This window comes from Trichomycterus rosablanca, chromosome 9 (genome assembly GCF_030014385.1).
Source record: "Trichomycterus rosablanca isolate fTriRos1 chromosome 9, fTriRos1.hap1, whole genome shotgun sequence".
Taxonomy (NCBI): Eukaryota; Metazoa; Chordata; class Actinopteri; order Siluriformes; family Trichomycteridae; genus Trichomycterus; species Trichomycterus rosablanca.
Window position 1 is genome coordinate 25282458 of NC_085996.1, and position 25729 is coordinate 25308186.

The 25729-nt window shown below is 41.1% G+C and overlaps 3 protein-coding genes across 4 annotated transcripts in view; all 3 read left to right on the forward strand.

Annotated features, from left to right (window-relative positions):
- Positions 1-1593: 1593 nt before the first annotated feature.
- mettl13 (methyltransferase 13, eEF1A lysine and N-terminal methyltransferase) lies at positions 1594-11981 on the forward strand. The gene is made up of 8 exons (XM_063001294.1): positions 1594-1807; positions 3686-4430; positions 4514-4713; positions 8741-8927; positions 9016-9189; positions 9302-9514; positions 10398-10529; positions 11545-11981. The coding sequence occupies exons 1-8, from the start codon at positions 1646-1648 to the stop codon at positions 11835-11837; spliced, it is 2106 nt and encodes a 701-aa protein (XP_062857364.1). The 5' UTR covers positions 1594-1645; the 3' UTR covers positions 11838-11981.
- Positions 11982-13900: 1919 nt separating this feature from the next.
- LOC134320861 (uncharacterized) lies at positions 13901-17415 on the forward strand. Its single transcript, XM_063002495.1, has 10 exons — positions 13901-13981; positions 14407-14502; positions 14640-14801; positions 14893-14982; positions 15143-15261; positions 15367-15415; positions 15503-15759; positions 15840-16960; positions 17052-17171; positions 17264-17415. The coding sequence occupies exons 1-10, from the start codon at positions 13901-13903 to the stop codon at positions 17368-17370; spliced, it is 2202 nt and encodes a 733-aa protein (XP_062858565.1). The 3' UTR covers positions 17371-17415.
- Positions 17416-21264: 3849 nt separating this feature from the next.
- dnm3a (dynamin 3a) overlaps positions 21265-25729 on the forward strand; it is a 64614-nt gene continuing 60149 nt past the window's right edge. For both annotated transcript variants that reach the window (XM_063002152.1, XM_063002153.1), the window contains exon 1: positions 21265-21663. In XM_063002152.1, coding sequence (XP_062858222.1) covers positions 21503-21663 — 161 coding nt within the window. In that variant the 5' untranslated portion in view covers positions 21265-21502. The remainder of the gene's footprint in view (positions 21664-25729) is intronic.

Below are 25729 nucleotides of genomic sequence, written 5' to 3' on the forward strand. Positions count from 1 at the left end.
TGGCCCTGGTTCTACATAGGTGGGCATGTCTTTAGCCATATTATAAAAGCCAGAATGACCTTGATTTAAGGGTAGATCTGAGGTGATCCCAGTCTCCTGGTATAAAAAAATCCACCTTGTAAAATGTGATGAGATTTTTGACATTGCCCCTGCTTGTAGTTCCATCACTCATTGTATAATAACCCGCCGTGTCTACATTGTCGTATGTAGGTTTAATCTTATTTAGGACCAAACTAAGTGGTTGTAGCTAAGTGGTTAGAGAATAGGACTAGCGATTGAAAGGTTGCTGGTTAAAGCCTCACCACCGCTAAGTTTCTTCTGTTGGGCCCCTAAGCTATATCCTTCAATTACTTGCATTTTATTTGGTCACAAATGAATAAAAGCATCTGGCAAATGGCTTAAATGAAAATGTAGTTTTCTTCACTGGGATTTGAGTTTTGAATGTAAATTTTCTCAAAGGAGAAATGGACCTTTGTCTCAACCTCACCTGTAATGTACTACTCTCACAATCTCTCATCTCTGGCCAGCTAGGTATTTCGGTCAAAAAAGGTTTGCCCTTTTCTTAATGCATTTTCAACCCTTTTTCTCCTGATTTTTTTCAGCAAGTCAAATTTTTTTTTACCCAATTGCGTTATGCTTCCTCTCTACCGGTGCTGACCCCCGCCCCGATTAAAGAGAGCGAACTGACACGTGAGCGGTAGCTGACTGCATTTTTTTACCTGCACAAGGCGGGTTCATATGCGGATCAGCCTTGTGCACGGAGAGTGACACCCTCAACTCTGTGCAGACGCCATCAATCAGCCAGCAGAGGTCGTAATTGCATCAGCTATGAGGTCCCTATCCAGCTCCCTCCCAGGATGAACAACAGCCAAACGTTCATGTAGCCACCCAGCCCAGCCAGATGGCAGAGCTGAGATATGATGCGATGTATTCGAAATCCCAGCTCTGGTGTGCTAGCGTATTTTACCGCTGTGCCACCTGAGCAGCAGATCTGCTCTTTTTGATGGTCAGAACGTGGTCACTAATCTTGCACTTGGTTAGGATCCTGGATCTGCTAGGATCTGCTGCATATATTCATTAAGGGCCATATTCAACTCTAATTTAAAATTACGTAAATGCCTGGTTTTCCATCAGCCCAAGTGCTGCCAAATATCAACTACTCCACACAGAAAGGACCCAAACCGCTCCAAATATGAATCACACCCATCACTTGATGGCCAGACTGTGGTCATTGATCTTGTACTTGGTTAGAATCCATCTCTGCAGCATATATTTATTTAGGGCCACATTCAACTCTAATTCAACTACTCCACACAGGAAAGACCCAGACCGCTCCAAATATGAATCAAACCCATTACTTTCTAATAGCCCCAGCAAACCTGACTGGATGTCTTTCGGAGGTATAATTCAGTATAATGTTGCATATTTCAAAGTTAGTGGTTTGTAACAACGTGACCGCGTATGTGTGTTTGCTAAGAAGGAGGCTCCCTTGGTAGTGCACTATGTAGTGAGTTAGGTGTGAATTGGGACGCATGACTTGCACTGGGGCTGCATGTTGTCTGGTCCGTCAGGATAATCTGTCCGGGTGGTTACTACAAACATGTGGGAAGGTGGATTTTAACGCGTGTTTATAATTTCATGACATATGCAGAATATGAGTCTGTTACCTAAAAGCGTGGAGGAGTTCAGCTCAGCTGATTACTGGGAGCGATTTTTCCGCAAACGGGGAGAAAAAGTGTTTGAATGGTATGGAGACTACAACTCACTGTGCGGTGTGCTCCATAAATATATCAAACCCAGAGATAAGGTAACAACCTAATAACTGTACATCATGTTTATGTTTACTACTTAATACTGCACTACTGTATTTCATTTGCTCTCAACACATACTGTATTCATTTTCTGTTTATCTATTTATCTGTGTGTCTCTATATTTAAGTCAGTGAAATAAATTATTCAACACTTTTGGTTTTATTCATTCATTCACTGTCTGTTTTATCCTATTCGGGGTCGCGGTGGGTCCGATTCACTGGGCGAAACACAGAAAACACCCCTGACAGGTCACCAGTCCATCACAAGACACACACACACACACCCATAGTCTCATACACTCATACCTAGGAGGACTTTAGTATCTCTAATTATCCTGACTGCATGTCTTTGGACTGTGGGAGGAAACCGGATCGTCCGGAGGAAACCCACACAGACACGTGGAGAACATGCAAACTCTACACAGAAAACACCCAGGACCCTCTTTCTGTAAAGCAATAGTCCTACCCACCGAGCCACCATGCTGCCTCTTTTGGTTTTATTTAAAATACAACCCCATTTCTGAAAAGGACATTTTTTTAAATGCAATAAAACCAATAATACATCATTTTTTAATTTTCTTAAACCTTTATTTCATTAACAAGTACAAAGAAGTCTTTTTTAGTGTTTTCGCCCTATCAATTGAATTGTATTTTTGAGATATAATCAAATTTTGAAATTGATGCCTGTAACACACTTAAAAAGTTGGGACAGGGGCGAACATTCTACAATAAGCAGGTGTATTGGTAACAAGTAAGGGCATCTTGATATTAAAGTATGTTTTTTTTATTTATTAGGATTTTAACATCATGTTTTACACACTTTGGTTATATTCATGACAGAAATGGTAGTTACTCGTTACACAAGATTCATCAGTTCACAAAGTTTAATATCAAACACAGTCATGGTCTTTGGGTTGTGGGAGGAAACCGGAGCTCCCGGAGGAAACCCACACGGACATGGGGAGAACATGCAAACTCCACACAGAAAGGACCCGGACCGCCCCACCTGGGGATCGAACCCAGGACCTTCTTGCTGTGAGGTGACAGTGCTACCCACCAAGTCACCGTACCCCCGATATTAAGTATAAGTATAAGAGGATGATTTATAAAAAGCTTAGTATTTGCAAGCTCTGTGCCAAATGTAATGAGAGAATTATCAGTAAGCTAAAAAAAGAATACTTGCTTTTAAACATGCTTGTAAAAGCCTTTATCATTGTGTAGTGCCACATTTAAGTGTATAAAAACATGCTTTGTGAAATTTTTTAAAAAAGCTACATTTTTAACCGTTTCCCAAAAAAGGAAAACGGAAAGCAAGAGCATGCATCAACTTTTGAAGAATACTTAAGCCATGGGCAGGACTGTTACCAACAATCCTGACTGCTCATTTATCTAAATCGGCCTATTTTAATTGCGTTAATTGGGCGGCAAGGTGGCTCAGTGGGTAGCACTGTCGCCTCACAGCAAGAAGGTCCTGGGTTCGATCCCCAGGTGGGGCGGTCCGGGTCCTTTCTGTGTTTGCATGTTCTCCCTGTGTCTGTGTGGGTTTCCTCCGGGAGCTCCAGTTTCCTCCCACAAAACATAGTCAGGTTACATGGAGATACAAAATAGTCCATGACTGTGTTTGACATTAAACTTGAGAACTGATTAATCTTTGTGTAATGAGTAACTACCGTTTGTCATGAACGTAACCAAACATGATGTTAAAATTTTTATAAATCAATAAAATTGGGTTAATTGAGTTGCCAAGGGTGTTACTCAAAATTAACCAGGTCACCTGGTGCACCTAATATGTGAAAGTTCTTGCTGAGTGTTTGTATATAGTATATGTGGGTAGTTTTAATGTGCAGAACTTTAATAAACTTTTCTCTGTGCAGGTTTTAGTGGTGGGTTGTGGAAACTCAGAGCTAAGTGAGCAGCTTTATGATGTTGGCTACCGCTCCTTAACCAACATTGACATTAGCGAGACAGTCGTGAGTCATATGAACCAACGAAATGCCCAGCGACGATCTGACCTCACATTTAATCAGGTAGATGCCACCCAGACAGGTTATGAAGGTGACAGCTTCCAAGCTATTCTGGATAAGGGTACTTTGGATGCCATGGCGTCAGAGGAGGAAGGCATTGTGGCTGGACGCATGCTGGCTGAAATGGGCAGAGTTTTGGTCGTGGGTGGGCGCTACGTCTGCGTGACTCTTGCCCAAGAGCATGTGATAAAGCTGGCAGTGGAACACTTTGCCGACGCTGGATGGGCCGTACGGATCCACTGCTTGAGCCAGCAGAGCCAGGACTCGGATTCCTCATCGTTTGCTCTGCCTGTTTTTGTTCTCGTCTGCACCAAGTTTCGTCAGCCACCTCCTTTTAAAGTGCTAGAAATGTGCCTGGGTGAGGACGGTGCCCCCTGCAGACTGCCTTCAGTGTCTGAGCTATTGGCTGCAGTGAAGGAACACCAGTCCTATGCACTTGTACTTCAGAAGCTGAAAGGTGGCACAGACCCTGGTAGCACACCCTCTCTCACACTGTGTCATGCAACCACTGGTCGTCCTCGATACACATTAACTATCCAGGACAGTCCACCTTCCACCAAGGTGCCTCGCTCCAACCACTTTGCGATATTCATTGGTAAGTGGCTTTCATATTTTCTCACTTGTTAAATTAGCGGTCTTTTATTATGTCAATAATAATCATGTGTTTGATTTGTGTAGTTCCTCAAGGTCGTGAATCTGATTGGTTGTACGGGTCAGCTGAGGGTCGTGCTCAGCTAGCCTCCAGCGCTAACTTCCGGCGACTAATCATTGTTGCGATGCATCGAGACCAGGAATATAAAGACATGCAAGCAGTCCAGTCAGAACTCTCTCCCATGGTGATGGATCTTGCTCCTCCAGGAATGCCAGCTAATCATCAGGTACAGTAATAACATTGTTATGATGGTTTAAAACAAGAAGTGGTTAGCCGCTCAGGTGGCGCAGCGGTAAAAACACGCGCTGCAACCAGGGCTGGATTCCGGATACGTGGTATCGAATCCAGCTCTGCCTTACCGGCTCGAGGCTGAGTGGCTACATGAACAACGATTGGCCGGTTGTTCAGTTGGGGGGAGGCGGGACAAGGGGCCGGAAGTGGGATTCTCTCTGTCAGAATGGTGCAGTTACGACCTCTGCTGGCTGATTAGAGGCTGAAGGAGTGCTCTTAGGGTGTGTCTCTCTGCATGCAACGCTAGGTGGCGCAACACACATCAAGGTGTGGGTGAAAAAATGCAGGCGGCTGCTGCTCATGTTTCGAAGGGGATATGGGCTAGAGAAAATACAAAAAGAAAAAAGAAAAAATTGGTTGTCACATTTTTGTAAGCACAGATTTTAATTAATCATCTGCACAGAAATTTACTCCAAAGTCATAATATTATTTCTGATCAAATGCTTGAAGGTTGAAATAAACAGCCTGTTTGCATCTCTACTGCAAGCACAACAAGTCTATGGATTGGACAATACAGCGGTACCTTGAAACTCAACGTTAATTTGTTCTATGAGTGGCGTTGAGTTTAAAAGGCGTTGAGTTTTAAGGTTTTTTTCCCATAAGGATGTATGAAAAACCTGTTAATGTGTTCCATGGTCCCGTGGAACTGCATATACTTTAGGCTAATGGAAAATACTGGGGTTGTTTTTGACACTTATACACTGAAAATAACACAAGTATAATATTAAACACTGAAATACAATAAAACAAAACAGCTAAAAATAAATAAAAACTACAATAAAACATGCTCTTTACCTTTACTTTATTGTGTCCCTATGTGTCTTAATTAGTGGAGAGAACTTATGAGCAGTATAATTGAGTTTTAGTGTTTCTTTGAATCAGAATCAGAATCTTTTTTATTCGCCAAGTAGCAGATGTACAAGGAATTTCTTTTGGTGTAGGTGTCAACATACATACAAGTTAAATAGTAAAAGGTACACTATTTCTAAACGTATAATAAACAATAAACAATGTAGCAGCAGCATGAACAGTACAACATCAGGCAAAGTGTGCACTGATGGTACAGTAAAAAAAAACAGAAAAGGTATCTTATATACAGTGTATCACAAAAGTGAGTACACCCCTCACATTTCTGCAAATATTTCATTATATCTTTTCATGGGACAACACTATAGACATGAAACTTGGATATAACTTAGAGTAGTCAGTGTACAGCTTGTATAGCAATGTAGATTTACTGTCTTCTGAAAATAACTCAACACACAGCCATTAATGTCTAAATAGCTGGCAACATAAGTGAGTACACCCCACAGTGAACATGTCCAAATTGTGCCCAAATGTGTCGTTGTCCCTCCCTGGTGTCATGTGTCAAGGTCCCAGGTGTAAACGGGGAGCAGGGCTGTTAAATTTGGTGTTTTGGGTACAATTTTCATTTTTTGGATATTCAACATGGCACCTCATGGCAAAGAACTCTCTGAGGATGTGAGAAATAGAATTGTTGCTCTCCACAAAGATGGCCTGGGCTATAAGAAGATTGCTTACACCCTGAAACTGAGCTACAGCATGGTGGCCAAGGTCATACAGCGGTTTTCCAGGACAGGTTCCACTCGGAACAGGCTTCGCCAGGGTCGACCAAAGAAGTTGAGTCCATGTGTTCGGCATCATATCCAGAGGTTGGCTTTAAAAAATAGACACATGAGTGCTGCCAGCATTGCTGCAGAGGTTGAAGACGTGGGAGGTCAGCCTGTCAGTGCTCAGACCATACGCCGCACACTGCATCAACTCGGTCTGCATGGTCGTCATCCCAGAAGGAAGCTGACGCACAAGAAAGCCAGCAAACAGTTTGCTGAAGACAAGCAGTCCAAGAACATGGATTACTGGAATGCCCTGTGGTCTGACGAGACCAAGATAAACTTGTTTGGCTCAGATGGTGTCCAGCATGTGTGGCGGCGCCCTGGTGAGAAGTACCCAGACAACTGTATCTTGCCTACAGTCAAGCATGGTGGTGGTAGCATCATGGTCTTGGGCTGCATGAGTGTTGCTGGCACTGGGGAGCTGCAGTTCATTGAGGGAAACATGAATTCCAACATGTACTGTGACATTCTGAAACAGAGCATGATCCCCTCCCTTCGAAAACTGGGCCTCATGGCAGTTTTCCAACAGGATAACGACCCCAAACACAACCTCCAAGATGACAACTGCCTTGCTGAGGAAGCTGAAGGTAAAGGTGATGGACTAAACCCAATTGAGCACCTGTGGCGCATCCTCAAGTGGAAGGTGGAGGAGTTCAAGGTGTCTAACATCCACCAGCTCCTTGATGTCATCATGGAGGAGTGGAAGAGGATTCCAGTAGCAACCTGTGCAGCTCTGGTGAATTCCATGCCAAGGAGGGTTAAGGCAGTGCTGGATAATAATGGTGGTCACACAAAATATTGACACTTTGGGCACAATTTGGACATGTTCACTGTGGGGTGTACTCACTTATGTTGCCAGCTATTTAGACATTAATGGCTGTGTGTTGAGTTATTTTCAGAAGACAGTAAATCTACACTGCTATACAAGTTGTACACTGACTACTCTAAGTTATATCCAAGTTTTATTTCTATAGTGTTGTCCCATGAAAAGATATAATAAAATATTTGCAGAAATGTGAGGGGTGCACTCACTTTTGTGATACACTGTATATATATATATATATATATATTTAATTTAATACATTAATATATTTAATTTAATACATTAATTCACATTAAGCTTTTTAGACTCTCAGAAAAGCCGATTCTCACAATTTCTCAGAACCCCGAGCTATAACACAAGTTTAAAAGTGAGACAGGAGGAAAATCTAGCTAAACACAGATACATGTAGAGCTTTCAGAGTGAATTTGTGAATTTATTCCACACATGCAGATTCGCCTCATATTCGCACTTAATATTACCGCACCACTTAAGCCGAGCGCTGAACAAAGCAGTGGTCGCACACGTTAAGTTTAAGGGTAATGTCGAGAATTGGGGTACAAATTTCTCAACAAAGGGTGTTGAGTTTGAAAGATTTTGAGTTTAGGGGACGTTGAGTTACAAGGTACCACTGTATTGTACTTAGGTCTGTCACAGTTGTTACATAATAGCTTAATCGCAATTCATTTATTTAGAATAAACCTGAATGATTTAATTAAAGTTTAGATTTCTCTCACATACAAGGGTGTTCTTCAAAAAGTTTCCGCACTTTTTAAACTCTATTTATTAAGAATTTAGAAAAAAAAGTCACCTTCCCAGCATTTTTCCCAGCATTGTACCAACAGTTTAATGCCATCAACAAAAAATGTTTTTGGTTGAGCGTGTAGCCACTGATGCACCTCTGCTTTCACATCATCATCACATGAAAATCTTCTTCCTCTTAAAGCGTCTTTGAGCGGTCCAAAAAGGTGGAAATCAGATGGCGCTAAATCCGGACTATAAGCTCTTTCTCAGTCTCTCAGACACAACCAGTTACTGCTTCTTCTACGGGGCGGCACAGTGGCTAAGTGGGTAGCACTGTTGCCTCACAGCAAGAAGGTCCTGTGTTCGATCCCCAGGTGGGGTGGTCCGGGTCCTTTCTGTGTGGAGTTTGCATGTTCTCCCTTTGTCTGTGTGGGTTTCCTCTAGGAGCTCTGGTTTCCTCCCACAGTCCAAAGACATGCAAGTGAGGTGAATTGGAGACACTAAATTGTCCATGACTGTGTTCGATATAACCTTGTGAATTGATGAATCACTGTGTCTGTCATGAGTGTACCCAAAGAGTGTAAAACATGACGTTAAAATCCAAATAAACAAACAAACAAACTACTCCTGCCTCCCTTTGAAATGAAAATATAAAAGTAAGGAAACTTTTGAAGATCCCTTAGTTTAGTGTGAGATTGTGAGTTTATTTATTCAATTGTTTACTTATTTGTTATAGACACTTGACTTCTCCTTGTTTTGCTCAGGTTCCGTTCTTGTCTGTTGGAGGTGACCTAGGCTGGAGAGAAGTTGTGGGCAGAGGGGTCAGTGATCTAACAGGCAAGTACTCTGTAGAAGATGTCAGAGGAGAGGATGGTCATCTGTACCGTAGATTGATTTTCATGAAAAACTCTCAGCTAGTGCAGTCCGAAAGCCGCCTGCGATCCACCACAAGTGAGTGATTAATTACCAGTTTAAGACTAGTTTAAAACTTAATTTGAAAGGTATTGAAGTTTGTTTTTTTACACTCTCCTGCTTTTAGGTCTTTCGGCTCAAAAAAAGAAAAACAAAAAGAAATCAAAACACACAGCCCCCGACCCTCCAGCTTCAGCTGGCAAACATCACACTATAGACAGAGGGTTTCTGTGTTGTACTCACCATGAGGTGATGGTTGCAGGCCTGGCCATGCTGGGGAAGGACATCATCATTAATAAAGGTACTCTTTGTTGGTGTGAGCTTGTGTATAAAGAAGTATAGCATGATCCCAGAATATTGACCACAGCAGCTGACATGGCTTATTTAAATGATTATATGTATCTTCCGTACAGATGCAAAGGTATCGGTGTTGGTGGTGGGACTGGGTGGCGGAGGACTTCCCCAGTTTATCCGAGACTTCGTGCCTGGTGTGCGGGTGGAAGTGGTGGAACTTGACCCAGCCATGCTGGAGGTGGCAAAGACCTGGTTTGGGTTCCAAACTGATGACAGACTGAAAGTAATACTGGGAGATGGCCTAGAACACATTAGCACACTGGAGAGCAAGGGTAAGATTTTTATACAATTTTAGATAAATACTGATGTATAGTCAGCTGCATAATTATTGGCACCCTTGGTAACTTTGGTTAATGGCATAACAATGGGAAATTAGCTTAAATTCACAATGGAAATATCAGACAGATGTAAACTGTATAAATCATTTTTATGAAAACCACATAAACCATTGGAACCCATGTCTCTTCATCTTTCAGTCTCGTGGATTATTTTCTGTATCTAACCACATGATTTTAGTGAGGATTAGGTAATGCCTAGTTCACACTACACGATTTTAGCCTTGATTTTCGCTCGGCGACTGGTCAGCGCTAGACTCAGCATTCACTTGGGGATCGAAACTCGACTCTCAATCACTGTGTGAACTACTCAACAACTCGATCCGAGCTATGACAGAATTTCAGATTGTCAGATATCTAGATCTGAGTTGCCCGACTGGCAATTAGTGCTATGTCGAACAGCCAATTAGAACGCAAGATACGCAGGGGAGGGGATGTAAAAAGGTGGGACAAGGGCATAATATAGTTTATGTCAGAATACATCGACATACACACAGGTTTTACAGTATTTCTGACCTTATCGTTCTCTACAAAACCGATGTAATCTGAATAATTGTCCTACTGGAAGATCCAATCACCCAGTTTTTGCCTTTAAGAAGGGATGTGATATTAAAAAGAAAAAATCCATTACCTCACAGATTCCAAGATGATATACATACTAACAAGGTTCCCTGAGCCTTTGAAGAGAAACTGCCTGAAAATGTCACATTCACTACCATACCTAACATTGAGAATTAGGTTATTTTTGTAACTTTTTGTATAACTCATTTAAATATAAAGTCTTTTCATTCCTTTGATTTATTTGGCATTCTATTTATAGGTGGCCATTTTTATGATATCATTATGTTTGATGTGGACAGCAAAGACCCCAAACTGGGCATAAGTTGCCCTCCTCCTGCCTTTGTAGAAGCATCACTTTTGGAGAAGGTCTGCAAGTTGTTAACCCCTCAAGGTAGGGTAACCACACCTACATACAAAAGTTTTTAAATACAAGCTTGTTATTCCTAGGCGCCCAGGTGGCGCAGCGTTGAAACTTGGCATTGCCACCGGTCTTTAAAACGCTGTGTAAGGACCCTGATTAGCAGATAGAGAGGCGCCTGTGCAGAATGCATGGGTGAAAAAGGCTTCCGTTAAGTGCTGCTCGTGGGTAAGAGGAGGTGTGAGCAGCAATATACTCACCTCGACTGCAATCAGGGATCCCCCAGCAGCAGAAGACAAATGGATTATGCAAAATTGGGAGAAAATGGGAGAAAATGCATAAAATATAATAATAAAAGCATGTTATTTCTTCAGCTGCATCTGCTTTTTGTCATTTAATAATAAGAGAACTTCTGCAGAGAGAACTGTATTTCTTTTACACAACGCTAAGCTGCACTGCACTCGTCAAAGTGTAAGTGATAAGATGCATGCGGCATGCTGCCTACGTGTCAGACGGGGCATGGGTTAGCTTCGTTCTCCTCAATCAGAGCAGGGATCGGCATTGGTGGAGAGGAAGCATGATGCAATCGGGCAATTGGACGTGCTAAAAAGGGAGAAAATGCATAAAGAAAAAAAAAAATATATATATATATATATATAAAAAGAATTTTAAACACAAGTGACATCACTGTTCTACATAGTCACCTTCCGATGCATTTTTCCCAGCATTGTGCCAACTTTTTAATGCCATCAGCAGAAAATGTTTTTGTTTGAGCGCGTAGCCACTGATGCACCGCTGCTTTCACAGCATCATCACATGAAAATCTTCTTCCCCTTAAAGCTTCTTTGAGCGGTCTAAAGAGGTGGAAATCAGACGGTGCTAAATCCGGACTATAAGCTCTCTCTCAGTCTCTCAGACACGACCAATTGCTACTCCTCCCACCCTCACTGTTTTTCATGAATACTAAACAGAATGTAATTAAATTATTGTGTTACACTGTGGTTACTAAGGGTAAATTAATGCTTCTCTCTTTCTCTCTCTCACTTAGGAGTGTTTATGTTAAATCTGGTGTGTCGTGACTCTGTGTTGAGGAAGTCAGTGTTGGGCCGTTTACAGGCCGTTTTTTCCAATGTACTTTCTCGTCCTATTGAGGGAGAGGTAAATGAGGTACTGCTGTGTTCCATGAGGGCAGGTGAAGGAGACAAGCCTTTCAAAACGCCTCAAGAGCTGCAGCAGTCTGCCAAAAACTTACAGGGGGCACTAAGGAGCCACAGTCAGAAAGCTTCCTGCAGCCCTCAGATTGACATTACAGAAATGCTAAATGATTTGCGGGTAGCTTGATTACAAGTTGCTCGGTCAGAGGATAACTGTGTGCGTGTATGCCAAAAATGCAGGGCCGTAATCACAAGTAATAAAGTAAAATCCCCCCCCCACACACACAATACACCGATGTAAAAAATATAAATAAACATATTTTACTCACTAGCTTTGTGTAATATGATCTATCAGTCTCTTGATGCATGCTCAATAATCCAGGTACACAAATCCACAAAGTTGAATCAGTTCATCTGGACACAAGTTTGTTGTAGAGATACGTTTCATCACTCAATCCGAATGACTTCTTCAGTCTGAGCTGGTGTTGAATACCCCAACCTTATTTGCAGTTAATTTGCATAACGACTGATCACTGCCCATAACAATGAAACTGGTGATCAGGTCCATACGCAAATCACAATGACCATTAATTACAATGGCCATGTGTGCCATTCACATATGATTGGGGTATAGCTCCTATTACGGTGTTGTAAGACGGTGAGAGATGTACTCTCAGGCCCCCTCCTCGGTTCAGGGATGGTCGTTCCCTCTTCACATAGATGGCCTCTTTGACTCCTCGAACAAACCAGCGTTCCACCTTGTCAAGGATCTGCACATCATCATCATTAAATGAGTGGCCGCTGGCTTGCAGGTGAGTGTAAACTGCGGAGTCCTGGCCAGAAGAGGTCGATCTTCTATGCTGGGCCATCCGTTTCACCAGTGGCTGTTTAGTTTCCCCGATGTACACTACGTTGCTCTGTTTGTGTCAAGGGACCCAGCCCTTAGGGTGAACTAGTTTCTGGCGTGGCGTGTTTTGGGGTTTGAAAGCAACTGAAACATGGTGTTTGGAGAACATCCGTCTCAATTGTTCCGCTACTCCCGCCACATACGGAATCACCACTGGTGTGCACTTAGACAGTGGTTGTAATTGTAATTAATGGTCATTGTGATTTGCGTATGGACCTGATCACTGATTTCATTGTTATGCAGTGGGCGGTGATAAGTCGTTATGCAAATTAACTGCATATAAGGTTGGGGTATTGACCACCAGCTCAGACTGAAGAAGCCACTTGGATGAGTGACGAAACGTATCTCTACAACAAACTTGTGTCCAGATGAACTGATTCAACTTTGTGGATTATCCATCAGTGTTCCCATCAGTTGTTATTAGTACACTTATTATTGTAACACCACACCACCAGCACTTCAGTTAAATTGCTGTATCAGCTCTGACTTGCAGGAAAAGGTAATACAGAGCCCCTTAGGGGTCACTAACGAGAAAAAATCTGTACCCATGGTTTAGTAATCCATACTAAACTGTACCCACTGATTTGTAAACTGTACTCACAGATTTGTAAACTGTACTCTTCACTTAGCAAAACAATGCTCACGATTTTGTTCTTCCTAGATGAATACCCTAATATTTAATGATATGTATATTTATTATTGTGTATGTATTTATTAGAGTGGAATTCATTGTTCATGAAGGTTCGCACATACAGTAGTAAGCCACTCCATATTTACCTATTAGAACAATGTTCTTTTCATGAGGTGATGTTTTTTCTGTTTCAATTTGATGAATCTTGTTATTCTGTTAGGGGTTGTGGTGGGTTCGGTTCTTTCATAGGACATGTATCAAACTTTATAGACCTTAATTTGTACATAGGAGGACTGTCATGCTGAAACAGGAACGAACCTTTACCAAACTATTGTCTCATCATTCATCATGCGTAATTTATTCTGATTGATTTAGCAGCGGGTGTGAATAAAAAACGCCTAAATTCACTACTTAAGAGGCTTGTCCACATACTTTTGGCCATATGTGTGTATTATTTATAACGTGATGTCTCCATCTACTGGATAAGGCTTTAACATGCAGCCTATAATCTTCAGTCGCATGTTCATGTAATACAGGTTTTGTGAGATTGTTAGGAAACTGGGAATTATTCACATGAATAGTATGAGGACCGATCCCACTCCTCCCAGGATCCCTGATACTGCTACACCACCAGTTGGTGACTGAACACGTGACTCGTGACGCGCTCCTGCTTTTGAACCAATTTACTCAACGGTTCTATGGTGACGTCACAATGAGCGTGGCTGCATTACCTGAGCGCGAGGTGAATCAGCTTCATTTCTACTTACTGTGGAGGAACGAGAAGCAGAGAGATGTGAGTGGAGCTAATCGATTAATTCATTAATAAATCAGTTCATTTATCAATAATAAAGCTTAATTAATGAAACGTTAAGTATAATTTACAATATATTTAAGATGTTGCTGTACTTTTACTTTGCTATATAATATTAAAACTGGATTTGTATGTGTGTGTAAACCTATATATATATATATATATATATATATATATATATATATATATATATATATATATATATATATATATATATATATATATATATATATATATATATATATCAGAGCTCATAATGCCTTTAATCTTAAATCTTATTGCTTATGTTTACTGATACTTTTGTGTGGATACTTTTTTAAGCTATTGAGGCATTTTTAGACTTGTGTGTTCCTTTAAAAAGCTCAAATATGAAATTTAAGCCAATTTTGTGTCTTTTGTGCTTCCAGATGCGTCGAGTGAACAAAGTGGACGTTGTCCACCCAAAGGTTCCTGATCCCCAGGAGCATCTGTCACAGTATTTCAGGAGCAAATTAGGAGAAAGCGTGAGCATCTAAATAAGTTTTACTCTGGACTCTCTATAATCATGGCACTTAATTACTAAATCAGTAAATAGATCAGACACTTTGGATTATTTATGTTTGGTAAGTAATATTGCAGTGTTTTTCTTATTCGCCGATAGCTGTATGTGGAACCGGCAGAATTTGACACATCGGACAAGGACATTGAAGTGACGTGTGGATCCTACAACAGCCTCCATGATCCACACTTGAAGAAATTCTTCAATGAGCGGAAAAGGAAAGAACTTCTTTTTAAACAGGGCCTCATCACCCAGGACGATCAGGTACCCACATTAGGAACTGAGCATTTCACTACTTTAACATGTCTTTAACAGGTCTACTGGCATCTCTTTACTAGCGTTGTGTTTCTTTTAGGTCCTGTGCTCGCTGAAAGAGCTGAATCGGTACATGCGCTACATCCAAAGAGTTCAGCTCAGCTGGAACAAACTTTTCCAGCAAGAACAGGTAACATGGAGCCTGTAGTGTTTAAACCACCATCTTCAAAACCCCTTTGAGACATTTCCTGAGGAGAATTTAAGCTCACTCATGATACCAAAGTGAAATACATTAGTGTTAAAGTAAGGTGGGGCTTACAGTGCTATTAAATGATCACTTGTGGTTGCAGAAGAAGCTCCTGAAGAAGTTCATGGTGCTAAAACTTGATGGTGGAGTTCCTGAGAACATCAGCACAGCTCATTTAAAAGACTGGCTTATCCATAGAGGCAGAACCACCTTCAGGAAAATGTATGTTTGTTTTTGTTTTGTTTTTTGTGGGTCCGTAATTTATTAATCCTTTACTAATTCTTTCATATTAACATTTTTAATTGATGTTTATTTTTCTATGTAAAGCTACAAGAAAAACATCAAACAAGGCAGCAATCTGAACAATGCTGAAATGGTAAGAACTACACTACTACACTTTAATGAGATTGGGGTTGGGTGGTATTATTTTAAATAAAACTATGATTTAAAATAATGTGCTTAGGCCTGGGAGGTGACTCAAAGAATCCAGCTGGACGAACTAGAGAAAGACGTTCTTAGAGAGCTCCGGATTGAACATCGTATCCCACCAATGGAGGTTCCATCTGAAGTGAAAAACCTGAGAGAAGGAATATTTGCACCATCCTGCTCGCCTGAATCAACCTTGTTGATTGCTGATGACCAGGCCAATGGCACTACGTTGGCTCAGGATTTGAGCCGTGGCTCATCACTTGTGTCTCCACCCACTGGAACCTCAATCCAGTAAGTTCTTTAAACAGTGAATAAAAGCTGTAACATTTATGAGTATGACTAAAACATTTATTGTTGGTTTTATGTGATAGGAAAACCAGTCAATTGACTGATGAGGCTGCTGCAATACTGGAGGATCTTCTAGGCCTGGGTTTAAAACCAGCGAGATCTGGGACCAAATCAGGGAGTTCCTCTTTTTATAAGAGCGCTGTAGTAATGACCTCCAACGATGCTGTGAATTCACCCCCCTTGCTAACAACGGCTGAGAAGTTGGTGCTGGATGTGCTGAACAGTTCTGTGTCTTTGATAACATATAGTAACAAGGCTGACGATTTTAAGAACTCTGACATGGATCTTGAACCTCCAAGTCCGTCAGTGTCTCCTGTTTTCTCTCCTGAAAGGATCACAGAGAGAAATGTTACTACACCTCATGAAGAAACAAGAACTACCCTCCAGCTCTTCAATTCAGAAGACTCTGAGATCACCTCACATAAATTCAGACCTGGTAGAATGTGCCAGTCTGCTACCAGCCCAACTACAAAACATGTACAAATAGATAAACTCAGTGAGCATGTTGTTGAACACACCCTGGACATGGTAATATCAGTGCTTGAAAGTGAAGGACTTTTGCCACTGCAGAAATCATCAAACGTGCCTGATGTATCTTCATCATCTTCAAACAAATCTGTGGAATCAGACTTGTTGGCATGTTGTGGCACCACAGACAAAAGCCAGAGTCCGACCCAGAGTTCATGCTCGGATTCCGATTCCCAGCTGAGCTTAGAAGCAAGGAAGGTCGTAAGTGAGACTCTGGTGGAACTCCAAAAGAAATTATCAGATGAGTCTTTAATTCGAACCTACTCACCAGAGAACACTGATGCCATCAATGAGCTTATCAATGGCATCCTGAAGCAGATTCAGGAATCACCCAGCTTGGATGGCAATCAGCTTAACTCATCCAGCTCCTCAGAAAGCACCTTCAGGTCATTTTCAGATGCTCAGTCTGGTTGGGACAGTGAACTTACAGATGTAGCTGGAGATACTGTTAGTTCTTGGTTTCTAGATGAGTTCAACATACCTGAGTCATGCTTTGATGAAGATCTTCCTGCTGACCAGAACTGGCTGGAATTGCTGACTGAAACTCATCTAGATTTATGGCTATGTGCTTTAATTGCAGAGGAGGTCATGAAGATTCACTCTCTTTCACAAACTGGTAAGATATTTCCCATTAATATTTCTAGTTATTTAAAGATACATGAGCTCTGTTGGATGTCATTTTAAAATTACATCCATTCATGTAACAGAGGCAAAAAATGAGAGAGCAGAGGACACTTCCCTAAAAAACACCAGCACTATAGACGTCCCTAAGACGAGTGGAAGTGATTCAGATGCTTCTACCAGCGACACTGCTGAAAACCCAACTGGTGAGTAAATGTTTGACATAATGTTCTATGTAAGAATAATTATCAAAGTGCTATTATTTTAAACATTTATTCCTCTTTTTTCTCATCCAAAGGCACCAAACAGAAGAAGACAACAAAAGCTCGCAATTTCTTCAGAAGGGCCTGGAAAGCATTGAAACAGACATTCACCAGGCGCTCCAACAAGATAGCCCCGATCTGATTTTCCACCATTTTTAACATTACCCACCATTTTTAACATTACCCACAACTGTCTCATAGAAACTTGAGGAACCACGATTCACCATCAAGTCTTTGCCACCATTGTTCTTAGAATCTTCTCATTAGGAGGCTGCCCTCCTTTGTTTCCAACCAACGTTTACCTGGGACTACTGTGATCTCCCCCATCTTGGTCAATCTTGTTCCTTACTCTACTTTGGTTCTCAGTCATGAGCTCCATTATTGAGAGCTCTGCTGTACCAGAGTTTTGTTTGGTACCACATGGTTATGGTACTTCTGCTGTTCCACAATCTTACTTTGTTCCATCTTGGCTTGGTGCTAGTCATTGCACAAGCATCTGTGGTGAGTCTTTCTGAGTACCTTTGGTTGCAGGATTCCATGGTGACTATGGTACGAAGATAGTTTCCTCTGAAGAACAAGAAGAAGACACTGTTTCTGCTTCTCTGAACATCTCACCAAGTTATGTCCATATTGATGATCTAGCTAGGGGTGTTAATTTGCTTAAATCCTCAAGCCACATGACCAAGTGCTCAGTTGTACCAGCTGTGTTTCTTCACCAATACCGTCAGCCAGAGGAGGATGAGAACTGTAGACTTCGTCTTCTCACCGGGGTTTTCAGCAAGTAATCAGCGGCTTTATTCTATGTACTTTACATCAAATAAAGTTCTAGTACTTGGTGCCAAAATTCATGTTTGTCTTAGATTTCACACACAGCAGCATTTGTGTATCAGAGCAGAGTGATTGTTGAATGTTTAAGAAGTAACACAAAAACACAGGAGGAACGGTCCAGCATTAGATCAAAAAAGCACTGTCCAAACTAGACTCAGTTAGGATCCTGGTATTTGATCTTATAAAACAAAGGGTCTTAATTATAGCTTTCAAGTAAAGCCCTGTGTTAGCTAACTACAGTCTAAAATTCGCTTTTATTACCCATTCAAACATTCAAATACTCTTATCTTTACATTATACCATTAGAGATTTATGGTATCATCCATGACCTTAGGGCAGCGTTTCTCAAAGTGCGTGGCGCGCCCTCCCTGGGGGGCGCAGAGGCATGACAGGGGGGCGCGTCTAACTGATGAAGAAATTAAGCGTGGAATCAATGTTTTAACGTCGGAATCTTTTTCACGGTGGACAATAAACAAACCAGGTTTTCAGGTTAGAAGTATTCATTCTGACAGAGAGTCTAGATCAGGGGTGCCCAATATGTCGATCACACAGTACACGCTGGTACATCGCGCCTCATTCGAACAGGTCAGCGTGACTGACATGAAATGTGGCCACTGTTTGTTTAATTTGCGGTTTGTTACCATAACTACGCCTCAGCCCGCCTAAAGCACCGCTAATCTAGAACGTTTTCTGAGAAATTTTAACCTACAATCTGACATTCATATGAAGTCAAGGGCCTCTGCTGGACAATTTTGGAACTTTCACATATTGGACTGCCACATATTATATTTGACAGCTTTTTTGGATCAACCTACTTGTGTGAATCAGCCTTTTCCCACATGAAAATAATGAAGTCTAAATATGGGTCCATCCTTACTGATGAACACCTGAAAAACTGCTTGAGCATCAGCAGCTATTGTACAGACTATATAAACCTGACTGATACCATTTAGAGCAAATCATCAGAATAAGGTCAGTGTGATTTAGTGAATCAGTCACTTGCCCTGTAAAGCTGAATATCAATACAGGAAGCTTCAAAGCTTTTTTGAAAAATGATGAGGCCGACCTTAAAAAGTAGATCGTGATGACCTGTAGACTGAAACAGTAGATATCAAGCCACGAAAGTGTGGTCTAGATTTACAGAATGGAGAGGTATTTGACAGGGACGAAAAGAAAAACAGCCACTAATACAGTGATAAGACCTGAACTTTTTTTTTTTGGCACATATTTAACTTTATCTTTTTTGCAGTGTTTGCAAATTTTATTTCTTTTTTTTATTTTTGAAATAGCAGACTGATTGAAGGAGCAGTTCAGTGATATGTCAAAAGTGGTTTGATAAAGTCAAGTACAACAGAAATTACTGAAATAACAGTGAAAGGAACATTCATGATCTTTGAAGTTATTTCAACAAAGTCAAAATTAGCCGCTCAGGTGGCGCAGCGGTAAAGTACGCTAGCGCACCAGAGTTGGGTTTCTAGATGCATCGTATCGAAACTCAGCTCTACCTTTCCGACTGGGTTGGGCGGCAGTATAAACAACGTTTGGCTGTTGTTCAGGGAGCATAGGTCCTCATAACTGGTGCGACTGCGGCCCCTGCTGGTTGACTGACGGTGCCTGCACAGGGCTGAGGGCTGAGAACATTGAGGGGGCCTATCCCTCCGTGTCGCAGTGTATGAACGCGGCTCGTGCAGGTGAAAAATGCAGACTGTACTGACTGCATGCCGGAGGGGGCGCAAGTCAGTTGAGTGGTGTCCTCAGTCAGTCGCAAAAGAGTCGAATCAGTATAGAGGACACAATCAGGGTAATTGGACACGATTAGAATGGGGAAACGATTAGAATGGGGATAAAAGTTGGGGGAAAAAAGTGGGAAAAAATAGATTGTTATAAAAATAAAAAAAATAAAATAAAAAACAAAGTCAAAATTGGCCAATTTAATCTTTTTTTCATCTTCCAAGGGGGGGGGGGGGGGGGGGGGTCACGTGACAGAAAAAGACTGGGAACCACTGAAATAGACCAAAGTGACTTTATTAACTTATGAAAATCCATGATCTGCTCAGGGGCTTAAGTGGGGGTGGGGGGGGGGGGGGGGGAATGGGGGGCAAGTACACTGGGGCCTATGGCTGGGCCCATGGCTGGAGGGGCCCTCCACGACAGTTCTTAACCTGATTTTAGTAGTTTCAGCAATCTCCTTAGATGTTTTCTCCGCTTGATGCATGCCAATAATTTGACCCTTCTGAAACAGATTAACATCTTTTCCACGACCACAGGATGTGTCTTTCGACATGGTTGTTTAACAAATGAGAAGCTACTCACTGCATCAGTTTGGGTTAAATAACTTGTTGCCAGCTGAAACATAATCACCCATGCAGTAATTATGCAATGGGAGGCTCTTACCTATTTGCTTAGTTAAATCCAGGTGGTGACCTTTTTTTTGGCCAGGCAGTGTATATATAGTGTATATAGTACATATAGTGTATATATAGTTACGCCACTGGACCTGCTTTTTGATATCTGTTCCCACTGCAAAGCTGGTGTCCTAAATGAATGATTAAAATACTTTTAGTAATTAAAATGAGTATTTAAAAACAAGACCATAAAAGCTGGATAGCAGAGACAGCGTGCCACAGAATCCAGCAGTGTTATTTTTACTGTAGCAGTCGGGCTTGTCTACCGTCTCCTGCATACTATCACTTTGACGGGAATGCGAGTCTATCACGCCCCATATGTCTGTATTAAAAAAGTTGAGGACTAATTGAACTAATTTATTTATACAACATATAGTATAACTAACAACTTTTAAATAAAAAAGAAATAGTTTAGTCATGTTTGAATTTGAGTTAGTATATACTGTACAGTACTTTCCCCTTAAAGCTGTAAGTGTGGTAAGATTTGCGCATGCGCCGATACCGACCGTTAGCTGTCAGTATTCCAGCTCGGAGAAAGAGCAGCCGAATCGAATTTAGATCAGTTCAAGTCCAGGTTTTAAACTAGCCGCCGGTTTCGACGTTTTTTTTTAAAAGTTTGTGCTTTTGTGTCAGTCGAAAATTAAACTGTGTTCTTTTTTCAGTGGTGGACCACTTTTTTTTAAGCTGTGTTCGCATAACTGGAGTGGAAAGTCGTTTTAAATGACAACCGCTGGTTTGTCGACAACAAGAAAGTTTTATTTAGGGACATAACCTGAGAGAACTTCTTTAACTGACCAAACAGAAGGACCACGAGCAGGAATTTAACTTAAACTTCGTTTTAATTCCATTTAGGAAAACTCAAGCCTGTCAAAACACCCCCCCTGAGCTACGGTTCGGCTTTGAAGGAACCGCCACTCCTTAAATAGTTCATAGCCTCGCTAGCGTTCTGCTCCCCAACGTTATCCGTTTTACCCGCTTCTGTATGATTCGGTTTAAAGGAGAGATCTGTATCTGGAGGTTGAATCCGACTTATCTGTAAGCATGGGAAACCAGGGCATGGAGGAGCTCATCCCGCTGGTGAACCGAATGCACGATGCATTCAGCGTCCTCGGGCAGCGCTGCAGTCTGGATCTGCCGCAGATTGCAGTGGTGGGCGGCCAGAGTGCAGGCAAGAGCTCAGTGCTGGAGAACTTCGTGGGCAGGTAGGAGATCACACAGCTCAGGGTGTATTGTGTGTACAGGTGCAGAGGACCCTGCATTCCGGTCCGGGTTCTTTCTGTGTGGAGTTTGCATGTTCTCACTGTGTCTGTGTGGGTTTCCTCCTGGAGCTCCGGTTTTCTCCCATTGTCCTAAGACATGCAATTCAGGTGAATTGGAGATACTAAACTGTCCATGACTGTGTTTGACTTGAACTGATTATTTGTGTAACCAGTAATTTCATGTTTTGTTATAAATGTAACCAAAGTGTGGAAACATGATGTTAAAATCCTAATAAATAAATAAATAAATAAATAAATAAATAAATAACATAAGTTGCCAAATGCATGCTCCTCAAATAGAGGAATGGTTCACCCTATGGTCACTGGGCATTGTAGACAATGATGGCAATTTAGCTCCTTAACAATAAAAGTCTCTAAGAGTAAATGCTTATATATAAGAAAATTGACTGGTTAATGGCTTGTATGATTTAAGGTTAGAACAGATTAATATCAGCAGCTGCAGCTTTTTTATTAACATGGATATATTTTGGAATAAATGTCAAAACAAAGTGTACACCAACGTCAAATCCAATTAAGGCAAGCAGTAGCCTTGGTAAGCAGTAAGTGGTTAAGGTGGCTGGTTCAAGCCCCACTACTGCCAGGTTGCTGCTATTGGGTCCTTGAGCAAGGCCCTTAACCCTCAGTTGCTCGGACTGTATACTGTAACTGTAATGTAAGTCGCTTTGGATAAAGGCAAACGCTAAATGACAAAAAAGTAAAATGCAAAATCCTCATTCTGACTGTATTAACCAGATGGAGCAAGGATAATAGTTTAATTAATTAAGGTTCCTTTGCTGCCTCTAGCCTGGAACAGTTTGGAATTATTAGAGGAAACCCACACAGACATGGGGAGAACATGTAAACTCTACACAGAACGGACCCAGGCCACCCCACCTGGTGAACGAATCTAGGACCTTCTTGCTGTGAGGTGACAGTGCTGCCCACTGAGCCACCGTGCCGCCATGAAAATTTTACAGAGCTTGTACAATGAAATCAAACAGTTACTTAAAACACACAAGTAAATCAAAAGCAAAAAAAATAAAACACACACACACACACACACACACACACATATAATGGTCTGGAATTCCTCCATATTACTCTACAAGTCTGATCAGTATCAATCCTTTTAAGAGTTCTTGGACCAAACTGGTTAACAAATGGGTCTGCAACTACTTGTGACCCTTTTCCATTGCACTGTATCCTACAGTACAATACAGTACGCATTCAAAATCATTTGTGCCGTACCTAACGTGCTACTGCCTTTCCAAATAAACAAAGAGTACCAATGTAAATAGGAGGAGTTTGCTGAAGATAAGCATCTGACCATTTCTTCGCCAGACACTAAGAGGTACACTTAGTTAGAAAGTAAAACTAAGGTACAATATGATTGACTTGGTAATAAAATGTGGGATTATGGATATAAAAATGTACATATGATGGGGTAGTGTGCTGTGGGAAAGGGGTATTATTCAAAAGTTTTTACACCCCTGGTGCAAAAAAATTTATTTTTACAAGTTAGAATTTGTACCCATCCTTTACAGGGAACAACGTTATAGGTCAAATATACTGCAACATTTAGTGTACAGTGTATTTATTTATTTGCTGATTTTATTATATAAAATCAGCAAATAGTAATTTTTGTATTTTTTATTTTAGGTATTTTTACTAATCCAGTTGTAAAAGTGCCATAACTTGTGCACATAACACATTTTATGTTTTATGTTCCCAATATGTTAAATTGTTGTTGCAAACGAACAGTATTTGTGCAATATGTTTCCGTAATAGAACACGCTGTTTTATTTTTACTTTAAATCTCAACAAAACAACATGGAATTTAACTTGTAATACCCAAACGTTTGCTTTAGACCATGTAAAATGCAGGAGAGGATATCAGGCAGGTTTAAGTATAGTAAAAAATGAGATAAGCTCTGAATGTGGGTGACTAATCGGTATGTTAGTTTGTTATCGTAGCTCTGTAACATGCCACCATGTTGTTGTTTTGCTTTTAGGAGGAGTACAGCTGTTAAACGGAAGATACTTGCTTGCCAAAGTGTCCTAGGTCTGTCCACAGGAAACTGGGAATGTTAGTCAAATCCAGTTCATTGTGTACTATGGGTGGGGAAGTAAAGTGAAGCCTAGTTTTTTAGATGACCGTGTCTGACACAAAGCAGAAGCTAAAGTTTCAGTTGTGACTGGAGAAGCGTCTTGTGACTAGGATTTTTATGTGTGTGTCTGTCTGTGTGTAAAATTAGTCCAACTTATCACCTGCAGAACAGTCTGTGTCTGTGTGTTGTTTAATGGCAGTTCAAAAATGAAAAGTAAAAGTCCATTAATTTTATTATTCTACTGTATTATATTTTCAGTTCTTTATTTTTGCTTTCATTAACTGCTTTATCCTGGTCAGGGTTGCAGTAAGTCTGGCATCACCTGTAAACACTGGATGCCAAGTAATGGCACTCTGAACTGAATGCTAATCCATAGCAGGGCATTACAACTCCACCTTTACATCACTCCTTCACACCTAGGGTCAATTTAGAGAAGCCTGCACAGACATGGGAAGCACATGACCAGATTCAGGTATTGAACCCAGGTCCTAAGTAGTCAGGTGCAGCATGGTACCCATGCTATCATCTGCACCAATGCGCTATCTCTTTAATTTCACCAATGCTTCTATTCACATACAGTGATATAAAATTGTATTGTAGTTATTACTTCAAAACTGGACCTAAGTTCAAAAGAATAGAAGAATGCGATAAAATAATTAGCACTTAATTTTTTGCATTTTTTCAAATTTTCCTCTCCATCTAGTCGTATCCAATTACCCGATTTCATTAAGCTTCTTCTCTACTGATGCTGGTCTGATTGAGGAGAGCAAGACTGACCCCCTCCGACGCATGTGTAGTAGCCGACTGCATCTTTTCACCTGCACGAGGCGCGTTCATATGCAGATCAGCTTTGTGTACGGAGAGACACACCCTGATCAACGCATTATTCCCAGACTCTGTGCAGGCACTATCAACCAGCCAGCAGATGTCGTTATTGCATCAGTTATGAGGTCCCTATCTGGCTCCCCACCCTGTAGGAACAACGGCCAATCGTTGTTCATGTAGCCGTCCAGCCCAGCCGGATGGCAGAGCTGAGATTCGAACCGACGAGTTTGAAATGTGTGCTAGCGTGTTTTACCGCTGCGCCACCTGAGCGACCACTACTTTTGATTTCTGATTGGAATTGGACACACATTGGCTAAAAGTCTGGTAAGAGATTTTCTTTGTTAATATTTTATGAAGGAACAGATTAGTAGAATGATGTTTAGGTTTTCTTTATAAATTAACCTGCATACTTTAGGATGTTTCCAGTGGTTTTTTCACAACTGTCTTGTCAGAGAAAACTGGTAAATGTAGCCAAAGCAATAAAAAATAAATGACTACCAGCATCTGAAGCCATCTGTGCTTTCATCGTTGTGCTATGCCCACTGCTTAGAGGCCTGCGGCCATAAGTGTTCACTAGATAACCAAAAATTCAAGGAAAGAAAGAGCATGGCCAGTATGCCTAAAAGCTTCTTTTACACTTCACTACACTTCACACTACACTACATGTCCTATAAAATACAAACATAGTCTATTAACGTCTTTTCACCTTGACAGACATTAAAAATACCAGAATCTGTAATTATTATGGCCTAATGTGCTTCTGTTATCCCATATATGCAGACTGCTAAAAACTGTTTTGAAAGCTTACTCAATAGAGTATGCACTTACTTGCATTTCCATGTTCTTAGTGATTTATGTTTCACAAATGTCTCACATTGTATGTTCTTTTATGGCATTTAGCAGATTCTGGCTGTGTCTCAAACTGCATACAATGTCACTGAAGTGTATTTATTAGTGCACTCCCATGGTGTCATGATTATTATGCAGAAGAACAGCAGATGATTAAAGATACAGTCATGTCAAATAATAATAGTAATTACAATAATTCAGCTAAGAGTGTGGCAGGTATGAGTGAG